Raw genomic sequence first — 12,214 nt, 5'->3', positions numbered from 1 at the left:
TTACGTCGTGCCGCATTCTTCTTCTGAGAAACTGGAATGAATTTTCCTGTTTAAACAAATTTCCGCGAAATTAAATCGAGTTTATGAAATACGGTTTTTTTCCCGATGATTCCTAAAAGAAACGTTGATACGAACTTCGTTATTACGAACCTCCGGTTTTTCGGTCCCGCGAACTTCGTAATAACGAGAGTCTACTGTATAATGTTAAAAAAATCAAGATAGAAAAAAATCTTAATTTCATTGATCAAGATGTCAATTCTTAGGTTTTTGGACACGAGAAAACCAAAAATAACACTTTTATTTACAAAAATTCAACCTTTGACTTACTTGAAACTAATGTCCCCAATCAAAGGTTTTGAAGGTTGACCAATTGAGTGGCATAGTACACATATCCATTGTCTTTTCCGATAAGCCTCCCTTGCCCTCTTAGTTTCACGCCATAGTTGATTACTTATTTCCCTAAACATCCTTTTGCTTGGCATGACGAAAAATGACACACGACCTGTGGGACAGTCTGTATTATGCTCTACATTTCTATTCAATTGAATGGGATCAAGTTGCAGTGGCATAGCGAGGAGGAGGGTCCGGGGGGTCCAGATCCCCTGAAATATAAAAACACAATTACTTTGCTTCATAAAAGAAAAGAAAAATTGAAAAATCATGAATTTACGAAATATTTCTTTAACAAATGAAGTTTTTTCAATTATGAAAAGTGTAAAAATTAGTTTGAAACCCTCTACTTAGTACCCTGTTTTTCAAACATTTTCTTTCCTAGCTTTGGACCCCTCTTCCCTGAATGAAATTCCTGGTTACCCCACTGTCAAGTTGGAAAAATTTTTAGAGTTGGTACACAATGTGGCACTTAGTGGCCTTAAGGGAATAGGGTAGTTTACAATCTTTTATTGTCCTCACCATCAAAAGTTTATATTTTTATTTTCCTAACTGTTTATACTTTTAAAACTAAAAAAAAATGGATAAGATATTATATTTCCTACTTGTTATTGCTCTTATTAGCTGGCATATTGTTAGTTTCTTTGGAAGTCTTCTCTTATCATTATTATGTTTCATCTTAGATATCTTTTCAAACTCTTCTACGTGAATGGAAACATTATACACCCATGTCTCGTACAGCGCAAGGGATGCGTTCCTCGGGGTCTTTGCGCTATACGAATTTGCGTTATACGAGAGCGTTTTATCATTGGGAAGATAGGGATGCGTTCCTGGTAGGATAGGTCTTGGGTATTGAATTTCCTCTAAAACATCTATATTCCCATAAAAAGCCTTAGAAAACATTATATATATAAATTTTTATAGTTTAAAACATCTTTAAAGATAGTATGCACGCATTCAAAGACTTTTATTCACGTTAAAAAAAATTCTTACGTGCTTTTGAAATTCCCTCATGTCGTGCGGGTGGGCTAACATCTGCTATCTCAGGGGATCGTAATGCGTTGCCTGCAGTTGACGATTTTTCAAACTAGTCTAAAAACAACTATTGTGTCACCCAGGCCCTTTTGTCACTCATCGAAATGACAGGAAAATGCTACTTCGAATGCCATTTCATAGCTAGCGGAGTTTATGAATGATAAATCATTTTAATTTGAAGTCCTCCGAGTCATTATCAGCTACGTGAAACAGTCTTTAAATGCCTTGAAACCTGACCCAGGTTTTCCTTCCCTGAAAATGAATGAACGAGAATGCATTCTTTTCCAAAACAATATCGTCTCGTCAACACTAAAAACTGGTTGAGGGGGAAAGGAGCCACTTTCAATCACAGCTTGGAGTTCATCAGAAAATGTTGCGGTGACTGCGCTATCAACACTTGCATATTCACCTGATATCGCCGCACTGAAAATACCTGCTTGCCGTTTAAATGCTGGAACCAGCTGGAGCTTTCACTAAATGTCTCTGAGCGATTACCACTCCCGTCTTTTTGTACTGATTCTCTATGAACTTTCCGTATGTGTAGACCGCTTGGTTGAAGTTGGTGCGGCTGAGGTCACTGATGTTTTAACTTCGTCTTTATTCTGAATAAGGCATCGTACGTTTAAACTTCCGTGCAATATCGCTTTGACGCTCTCCATTTTCAAAGCAATTGACCTCTTTCAATTCCTCTTCTAGGTTTATAGTTTTTATTGATAAATTCTTGATTTTTCTACACGCATTCCTATTTTTTGCCATATTCTCTTGGTTTTTACTCTGCATGGCTCTATCTAAATCACCTTCTTCTGCTGAACTGTATTCCTGAGACGCAGAAGGCCTAAGACTGTGGGGAGGGAACGAAGCCATTGTGTTTGAGACTCTATAGCGGACCCTTTTATGTGTTGATGCTATTCATGCGCAACTCGGCCACCGCTCCATTTCTCCCCCGTGAATACCGATGACCTTGAAGGCTTCAGCGTAGACGCTCTACCTGGAAGTCAATCGCCCGATAACCTATGACGGCAAAAATACGTCTCAAACCGTATTGCTGAAAAAAAAATCATTTCCACTAGCCTCACGCTTAATTAACGATCTAAATTATTTATTATCATTCTGTTAAGGAGACGAGATAAATTACTTCGGTAAGCCGGCTATCTGGACCCAATGACGAGTAATACTTTTGGCCATTGCACAGCAATAGATTTCGATTAATTTATAAACAAAAAAGAAGCTTTGAAGCAAGCAATAACATTAATATGCGTAAAATGATAGAAATTTCGTTTGTACTTCGCGCAAGTTCACGTTTTATCACGAGAGCGTTTAAGAGTTTTGATTAGGCTACACTGCGTTGCAATGTTTCCCCGAGGAACGTATTTGCGCAATATCGAAATTGCGATAATCGAAATTGCGCTAATCGAAATTGCGCTATACAAGACATGGGTGTATAAATGGACCATTTATTGGTACCATCATGATAGCATTCTGGTTAGTAATGCAACGTAATGGCTTTTTCTTATTTTTTTTAAGGGATCAACAAAATCTCTGGATATCCCATCAGACCAAGTGGAGTTCATGCCAATGGAGACTGTATTGGAAGAATCTTCCATTAAACTGTTAGATGACGATGATGATGATGTAATAGTGGATTTGGATGACATTCAGGTATGTAAATATAATCTAACATCAAGTGATTTCACATTGGCTGCTAGAATTCAGCTTTGAGAACTTCATTCTACTCACATTGCGCTTTGTATGAATATTTAATCATATCATTTTCACCATATGTTCTATGGCATTTGTATTTGCTTTATGGAAAACCAGCACTTAAGGAGCATTCAAGTACATATTACATAAGCACGCTTTTGGTAATTTTCAACCCCATCCCCTCTCGAAAGCAAAACTAAACATGAAGTGAATCCCTTACTCCACCCACTCTTGCTCACAAAAGATTTTAAAATTTTTCATAATTGCTTTACATGAAGAATACCAACTATTTGACTGTGTTTTGGAAGTGTTTCTTAAGCAATATCACCTTGTTAATATTAAAAAGCATGTATTAAAGTGCTTGAGTGGTATTTATTTGTAAATTAAATTTATTTAAGTATTTTTGATAAATTATTATTGTTACCTGTAATGCTATAAGCTACCTGGGCATAGATAGCATCACTACATATGCATAAAGATATGGGTTCTGTTTATGATGATGCAATAAGTGCTACATCCAAAAATGTATCAATTGAAATGTACACAAAAAAGAAGTTTCACTGATTTTTGGGATTATATTCACAATTTAGGTTTTATTTAAGTATCCTCCACTTTTTTCAGGCTTTTGCATACTTATGTAATGGTTTTACATTTGGCGATAAGAAGGCATGCATATGATGAATTTTGAATTTGTTATTGAGAGAAAAAATAATTTTTACACTCTTGGTAGTTGCATTAATTTGTACTACCTGAAATTTTAAATTAATTTTTATTTAAATTTATTATGTTTGATCTGATGATTATTTTTTAAAGCTGGACTTGGAGAGTGGAAGCCAAAAGAGAAGAGAAACTCATCCGATGAGAATTCTAATGGGCAGGAAAGCATCAGTGAGTTCAAAAATATCAGGGTCATCAGTTGCTGGAGGTGCTGGTCATCTGCATGGTGTGCGAAGCAGGGCTGGAGAAATAATTGAAGGAATGGGACGCAGCCTATTAGGGTTATCGTATTCCTCATCAACTGCTAAGGGGATGAGTAGCAGTTATCAGCCTAAAAATCAAACTAATGCCCAGCAGCCCAATACATCCTTCCGTCCTGGTGGAAGGAAACATTCAATGCTGTCAATGTTCACAAGAATGTTCAGTCGTGAAGATCACAACCATGCTGAATTAAGTAAGTACATGCACAAACTAACATGTATCATTATCGTCAAAAAATTTTTACTGGCTGTACTTTTTTATAAAATGAATTACTCAGCATTGTTCTTGATTTATTTTGTGTTTTCTTTATCAATTTAGGTAGATAATTTCATCAGGCATTTTTAATGTTCATTCCTTGAATTCGGAATTATGAATTTTATGGGGATAATGTTAACAGAGGAAACAGGGATTGTGTGCATGATAAAAATATGTATCTTATATTTAGTGGACTGTGGTAATGGCTTTCTTGCCTGCAACATCTTATGCAGCTGAAGAATAAAGATACAGCAGACTCTCCATTCAGGGCTGGCTTAAGGTAAAATACTGAATGGGCAAACTGCTGTTGTATGCTGGGTTTGGTATGGAATACTCCCCAATTCAATGGGGGGTCTAGGGAACCTCGCTTGCTGTTTGGGTGTTTAGTCGCCCCCATAGCTACGTCGTCCCAGGCAGTCACCCTGGTTGCCCGGCCCTTAAGCCGGCCCTGTTTCCAATATTTGGGCAAATGATAAGGGAGGGTGCATGAATAATGGGAAAACACAGGATAATCCAAACTCGCTTTTTTCAATAGGGTTTTGTATTTTACACAATAATAAACATAATTTTTTTTAAAATACAGCAGACTCTGGATTATCCAGCTGCGGTTTATCCATGTTGTGGATTATCCGTGCACGAGTTCACGCTACTTCGACGTTTTTCGCGATCTTTATAAGAAAATAAAATCGGACACAAAAGCACCAGGATATCTGAATTTTAATGCAAGGCTACACGGGCTATTATTTCCATTGGAATCCCCTATAAAAAAGGGAATTATTTTATTTGCTTGCTGACAAATGTTTACTTGCTGACAACCCTTTGTGAAATGGAATTATGTTATTTACTTGCTGACAAGGATTTTTTCAAGTTTACTTGGACTTCTGCTTTGGAATTGCAGATGACGATCAGTGGCCGGAAAAACACTCTTGATTTAATTTAGAAGATTCTTCAACGATAAACCAATCGTAATGTAAGAGAATTGTTATTGACGATCACTAATTGTATATTTTATATCGCAAATTCGGAAGTTATGCCATGGCCTCGCATGCTGCTGAATACAGCCCAGGGGAACCGGAGAATTCGTCGCACTCTGGCATGTTTACGCCACAAGTAGTCAAGGTCAAACTGGAGGGGAAGGGAATAGTGGAAGTGAAGGCAGCGGGGGAAGTGGCAGTAGAGATAGCATGAGTCATAGAATTTGCCAGAAGTCCTGGTTTTCTATAGCTGCTGCTGCACAATGGTGTGATCGTGAGCCCCTTACCTTCACGGTAGTTACGTGCTCCTTTTTTCAACCATCAAGGTGCGCGATCGTGCTCAGAGGTCACAGATCAGCAGTTGCATCCCAGGCAACTTGTGAGAGACGTGACTCTGCGGCCTGTTGCCTGACGTCGATAGTTTCCGACTTCGCGGAGTGGTTTTTGAAGCATTCGTGCAAACCAATTTTCTGAATCCGTGACCTTGCAGCCACAGGTGCATGGTTTTCGGAAGCCAGGTATTATGTATAGCAGTAGGAATAAAAGTACAATCACATTATCACCTCAAAAAAGATTACTGTCAGGAAGGAAAGCTCTTGACGATTCTGGAAAGCAATCTAAAATAACAGACAAATTTGGCTTCTTTCAGAATGATTTTTAATGCACTTCTGAAGGAGGAAAAAAGAGCACTACTAATGATTTATTTATTAACTTAAGCTTTCAAATACTGCAGTTAAAAAAATTTAATTGTATCTATCGGAAAAACCCTAATATGCTACCAAGTTTCTTGATACAACTGTCAATATGAGAAGTATAGGTGTCTGAGTTTTCATTCATTTCTCTTGGGAGCAACCGAATGATTCTTTCATTCAGCCAGTGTAATGTCTGCCCGGGAGTGCCCAAAGAGTTGTTGGCAATATAATGGGCTTCAGCGTGGGTAAATTAAGGGCTTCCACCCACACTCAGAAGGGGTGGGGTTAAGATTTAGAGATTCTCTCAAAGTAGGTGGCGACGGACAGCTGCTTGCTGACTCATACACCTGTTCATCACTGAGAATCAGGAGAGGTTGGGAAACAGGACAGGGTGATGAAAGGAAAACAAAAGATCAAGGAAAGGGAACGAACAAAACAATACTCGGGCTATCGCCGACTACGTAAACTGAAAACCTCAACCACGAAATCCTAACAGGCGTCACCGGATGCTAGGAGAATCTGCCGAACTCTGACCAAAATCGCAGTACCTGACCAACTGACTACCCCTTGACTCTCGCCGACTATCTCCCCTGAGGGGTTGGAGGGGGTTAGGGGGTTGCAACCTCCCCACTTCTCCTCCGACAGCGGCATCCATGGTTGTGTACGGAAGTAACTTAAAAAAAAAGAAAAACAGTGGGAGCTCCCAAGCGCCAGCATGAAAAAAGTCACACTAGCACAAGTCATAGTATGCATGTAGAATATATGTATGTACTGGGATTCCACAAATGACCTCCCTCTTGAGAGATATACCGTACTTCTCCGACTATAGTCCCCCTATAAATATACCCTCCCCCCTAATTTTGAGGCCTCAGTTATGGGAAAAAAATTAAAAAATATGCTTGAATGTAGTCCCCCTCTTTACTTTTTACACACGCATTTTTTGAAAAAAAAAAAGGGGGGACTATATTCAGCTAAATACGGTAATATCCAATACCAATGCAAAATCCATGAATTGACTGACGAAATATCTTATGAAAAATCTTTGTATTCGATATCTTTAAGAGGAGCATGTCCATGGAAACCAAGTGCAAGTACATATTCTACTCATAGGCGGATCCAGGGGGGGGCACGGGGGCACGTGCCCCCCCCCAGACTCTTAAAAATATGCTAGATTTTTAATACGGTCCCATTATCTTTTCGTTCGTTTTGTATGACGAGGTATCCTTGTGCCCCCCCCTGAACAAAATCCTGGATACGGCCTTGCTTGTGCCCCCCCCAGAAAGAAATCCTGGATCTGCCCCTGATTCTACTTATAAAAATGCGTCTGAATATAGTCCCCTCTTTACTTTTACCATTGGCATTTTTGGAAAAAAATGGGGGACTATATTCAGACAAATACGGTAGTTGTCTATCTGGGTATATTATGATTAAATTGCCAAGTTAAACTAAGGCATGACTTTATACTTGCATTGATAGGATATATGCATTTAAACTAGGGCTGTGTGAGACTCTCGACCACCCAAGTCTTGACGGTTGAGACGAGAATTTCATTTTTCGGCATTGTCGAGACGAGACTCTCAGCACGGCGAGAGTCTCGCCTGGGTCAAGAGTCTTGACGAGAGTCGAGAAGTCGCGCCCATTCGAGGTTTCTCGACACCCTTCGAAACTCCTGGCTCCTTGAAAAATAAAACTATTTCTCTTTTAGACTTTGAAAATAATTTAACAAAAAGATTATTTTAAGACATCTTATATATTTCCAAAACTAAAAATAGTTGTAATATAAGATCGACATCGACAACTGAAGCATATTTTATTATTTAATTAACCAAATTGACGGGTAACCATGTACCTTAGTTACCATAAATAAACACTGCAAAAAGATATATAAAATTCTAAATATAATTCTAAATCTAAAAATAGAATTAGAATCTTTGGACTTTTTCCAAACTATGGTTGGTGAAGATGAATTTTGTAAGGTACAATTTCATGTTTCTTTTTTGTATTATTTTTAAATTGTAGCTTTTAAGTAAGGAAGCACATAGTTCATGACATGTATTTCAATGCTCTTCTGGTGTCTGTATTTTTTTTTGTAGGAAGTCATCTAGGTAGCAATGCATCTCTGAGAAGCCATAGAAGAGGGCCCTTTGGTAGAAGTATATCAAGAGTCAGCTGTTCTCAGGCCAATTCTCAGGCTAATTCACGGACATCAATAAATAGAGAGAATACTGCTGATTTTCAGGTAAAGACATTACATTTAGGGGGTTTTTACCCCAAGTTATCTGACCCAATCTCCATCTTCTGAGGTCCATGAATCTCTTTTCACCCTGTAACACTCACTCTGTGATTCAACATGAAGATTTTTTAGAAACAGACTTATTTCGGGGTCCAGTTTGTTTTCCTGAGCCACCTAACCCTGTAACGATTTTGATGTGGTGTGGTGGATAAATGGTGGAGTTAACTTGGCTTCATGCTTTGGCAGATCAGTCAGAACACGGGCAATCAGGATAACATTGAGCCAACATCAGTGTGCACCATATCCTCACCACTGTTCTGTTGTTGGATTATATCAGTGGTTCCCAAACTTTTTCTTTCCGCGACCCATTTTAGCTCATTCTTTTTAGCCGCGACCCCCTAAAAATGATCGTCCAAGTTTAAATACGTTGTTCACCATATTATTATAGTATCTCGCGACCCCTTTCCGAACGGCCTACGACCCCCTTGGGGGTCGCGACCCCCACTTTGGGAACCGCTGGATTATATTGTCTGTCTATTCTATCCATTCTACTCCTTTGTGTGCTCAGCTCAAGTCGTTTATGGAATTTAATGGCACCACTGTAGCATCACATTGAGGAAATTGAGTCTTTGGGCCTGAAAACAAAGGTTGAAATAAAACATAAGTGTGAAAGTGATGTCTTCATGCACTGATTTCAGAAGGTGTTTTGTTGCCTGTTTGTCTAGGTAATTTACTGTCTGGAAGAGAGAAAAAGTTAGAAGGACTGGCTGATGACAACAACTGACAGTGAGCTAGGGCAAACTTAGAGTAGTAAAAATTGCTTTGGCCTGTATCTAAGAACCATGGATCTGTGACTACACGATGCACAATAATGTGAACTCTTTAGATGCCTTTCACGAGAACTTTATGTTTCTGGTTTGTAAATATCCCGGATGGCAAGAAAGCCTTATAGAACTGCATGCTCATGGAAATGCATCCCGGTACGACTTCCTCTCATGCAAATTTGTGCGATCCACCTGTTTGGTGCTCAGTATCTGGAATATGGTTTTTGCCTTCCCAAATTGGCTTGGCATATCGTAACAATCCATGACTATCCCAGATCCATGATATCTTTGTCACACATCATGCATCACATCGCTATGGATCTGTGGGTTTTGGAAACAAGCAGAAATAATCTTTTGAAAGATTTCATATTGGTTTAGTACTTTTAGAGTAGTCATCATACCATAGTTATTAGTTGAGTTGTCACTGATGTTGATATATTAAGTTGCAATTCATAATTTATTCTGCTCTGCTCTTTTTTTAATACAAAGAATTCCTGTTTCAGTTGGGGTGATAGATTTAAATTTACTATTCTTATGATTGATTAGGGGGAATTTTTACCCTTACTCATTAGTAAAGTTTTCTCGTGTTTTGCTTTGGGTGAGGTTTTCCATTTCTCCTTCCAACATTATGACGAGCGACACGCTCATTGTCTTCAGGAATCCAAGAGTCCAAGTGCCATTCCATTCACCATAGCCAGTTCATATTAATTTTCTTCCTGGCTCAGAGCGGTATCTTCTCTCAGCATCTCCTGATTAGTTGGGTGTCATCTCTGACTGTGGAATATTTTTATGTATGGAATATTCTTCCATTTCTGTGGAAACATCAAATCATGGTTTTGCTAGTAGTGGCCCAATCGCCCCAAATAACATGGCATTCCCTTTCCCTAGTCCTTCCATCCCTATCCTCACCCCGGAGGCATCGGTGGGCTCCCTATCACCGCAATGCTTCCTTCCTTTTTTCCTTCCTATCCACACCCCTCACGAGGATGACTGGATGTATAAGTTGAACTACTTGGTTCCAGGCCCTCGTGTGTTTTACCCTCTTAGGACCCATTCTGGGTCATCATCCGCCATCACCTCTGACTTTCTGACTCCTGAAAGTCAGAGGTGATGGCCGACCAATCAGGAGACTTTGAGAGAAGATACCGCTCAAAGCAGGGAAGAAAATCTATGTAAGTAAACCTGCAATGATGAATGAAATGGCACTGGGATTCGTGGATCCCTGAAGACAATGAGCATGTTACTCTTTGAAATGTTGGAAGGAGAGATGGAAAACCTAATCCAGTGTAAAACCAGAGAGATCTTCACTAACATTGTCCTCCGGGAAAGTATCAGAAATCACTTTCTTATTTGTACTAAATTGTCTTTGCATACTTATTTTAGGATAGTTTGAATCCATCTTATTATCAGTGAGAAATTTTTTATCTTGTTTTTTGCAGGATGAAATATTCAAGATGTCAGACTTGTCAATTAGTTGCTCCACTGAAAATGATATCCACAGTGTTCACAAACGGCAGAGAAAAAGAAGCCACCAACACCAAAGACAGGGAAGGAGGAAGCTTTCTGTCCGACTATCTGGTGCGGAACATTTGCCTGGGGACCATGTGACAAAAGAAGAAAACCATTTGCAGGAGGCTGGAGAAGAGACTCCGTCCACAGTTGCCTCTTCCCCTGGTGATGGGGAGAGGATAGTGGGGAAGAGAATTTGGGTTCTGAAGGATAAGAGAAGATCAAGGGGTGATGCTAAAGAGCTGAGAAGTGATGAAATTGATAATGATGACGATTTCGAGGATGATGATCGGGGGGAAGAAGATGACAATGGCATCTGGTTCGCAAAGAAGAAACTTCTCTTGATGAAGAAAAAAGCTGCCCTTTCAAAAGAGGTAATCAATATATACAGTAGAATCCTGATTTAACGTTTTTCAGGGGGGACAAAATTTGAAACACTAAATGCGGAAAAACACTAAATGAGGACCTGCCATTTTGTTCAGGTTTTAGGGTCTGTAATGATTGGAATGGCTTTTTATGAATAAAAAATATTATTTTACATAACTAAAAGGTGCTGCATGCAGCAAAAAATTCATTGATTAAATGCTCTCTGCCCTATAAAGGTTGGATAATACTTTTCAGGAATCAGCTAAAAAAATGGGTAGTAAAAATAAGTAATGAGAGGATGACAATTGTTTTAATGAAATATTTTAAGAAAATTTTAATATGCATCAACTTAAAAGCATTCCCACGCGGAATATTATTATGGACATTAGTGATTCCATTTTTACACATACATATTTCAATGGTCTCGATAAGCTTTTAAAAATTTTTCTGTAAAAGTGACATGTAGGTGACTATATCATTTCTAATATAATAAGAAAAGTAGGTACTCGAAAAATCGTCATTGCACCAATAAAGATGAGTGAAATAAAGGGACAGCAGAAGATCGCTAATCCCGAAATCTAAACTACCGACTATCTAGTAAAAGGGAGGTTTTCTGGAATTTTGCCAACTAAACGTTTTCTGTTGCCTCGGTGAAACGAGGGATTTATGAGCCTTTAAAAAGCCTCCTGTGCGCACATTTTGGATTTTGAGGTCATCCAAAAAAGGAGAACCTTATTTCTAGTATGCGTATAAGTCAATGGTGATTCAACTCGATGATGACACCAGATTCGTTGTCATATATCCGCGGCCTCATGCAGGTCGAAAGGAGCCGGGAGAAGTTGCTTACATGGTGCGCTGATCACCTTGACTCCAACTCACCTTGTTTCTCAGCAGCTTTTAATGAAATTTGGTTGGACCTTGAATAACGATTAGCTAAACTCTGTTAAGTGAAAAGGTTTAATCTTCAACAGAACTGGATTTCATCTGAAAAATTGTCAGTGCCTCTGGAGTTTAGCAATTTCGTCAGGGTTATGATGTCGAAGTCAACCACCAAGGGATACTTGTCGGATTTTCGTATTTTTCCGCGCTCATCTATTTTACCTTGAGTATGCGGTGATTTTTTTCCCAGCATTAGCGATTTATTTAGAGTCATGGACCGTGATAGTTCATCAAAACTCCGATTGTCATCCTCTTTTGACATAAAATAGCTATATATAGATAGTATGTTGGTTCTGATTGGTTGGTTCTCAGGTGGGC

The 12,214-nt window shown here is 38.9% G+C and overlaps 1 protein-coding gene across 3 annotated transcripts in view; it reads left to right on the top strand.

Moving 5' to 3' along the window:
* The window catches only part of LOC124159303, an 89,447-nt gene that overhangs the window by 66,372 nt on the left and 10,861 nt on the right, over positions 1-12,214 (top strand). For all 3 annotated transcript variants that reach the window (XM_046535035.1, XM_046535034.1, XM_046535036.1), the window contains 4 exons: positions 2,950-3,084; positions 3,940-4,297; positions 8,119-8,264; positions 10,522-10,965. In XM_046535035.1, the coding sequence (XP_046390991.1) occupies positions 2,950-3,084; positions 3,940-4,297; positions 8,119-8,264; positions 10,522-10,965 (1,083 nt within the window). The remainder of the gene's footprint in view (positions 1-2,949; positions 3,085-3,939; positions 4,298-8,118; positions 8,265-10,521; positions 10,966-12,214) is intronic.

This window comes from Ischnura elegans, chromosome 5 (genome assembly GCF_921293095.1).
Source record: "Ischnura elegans chromosome 5, ioIscEleg1.1, whole genome shotgun sequence".
NCBI classification, from domain to species: Eukaryota; Metazoa; Arthropoda; class Insecta; order Odonata; family Coenagrionidae; genus Ischnura; species Ischnura elegans.
This window is presented reverse-complemented; position numbering and strand designations above follow the sequence as displayed.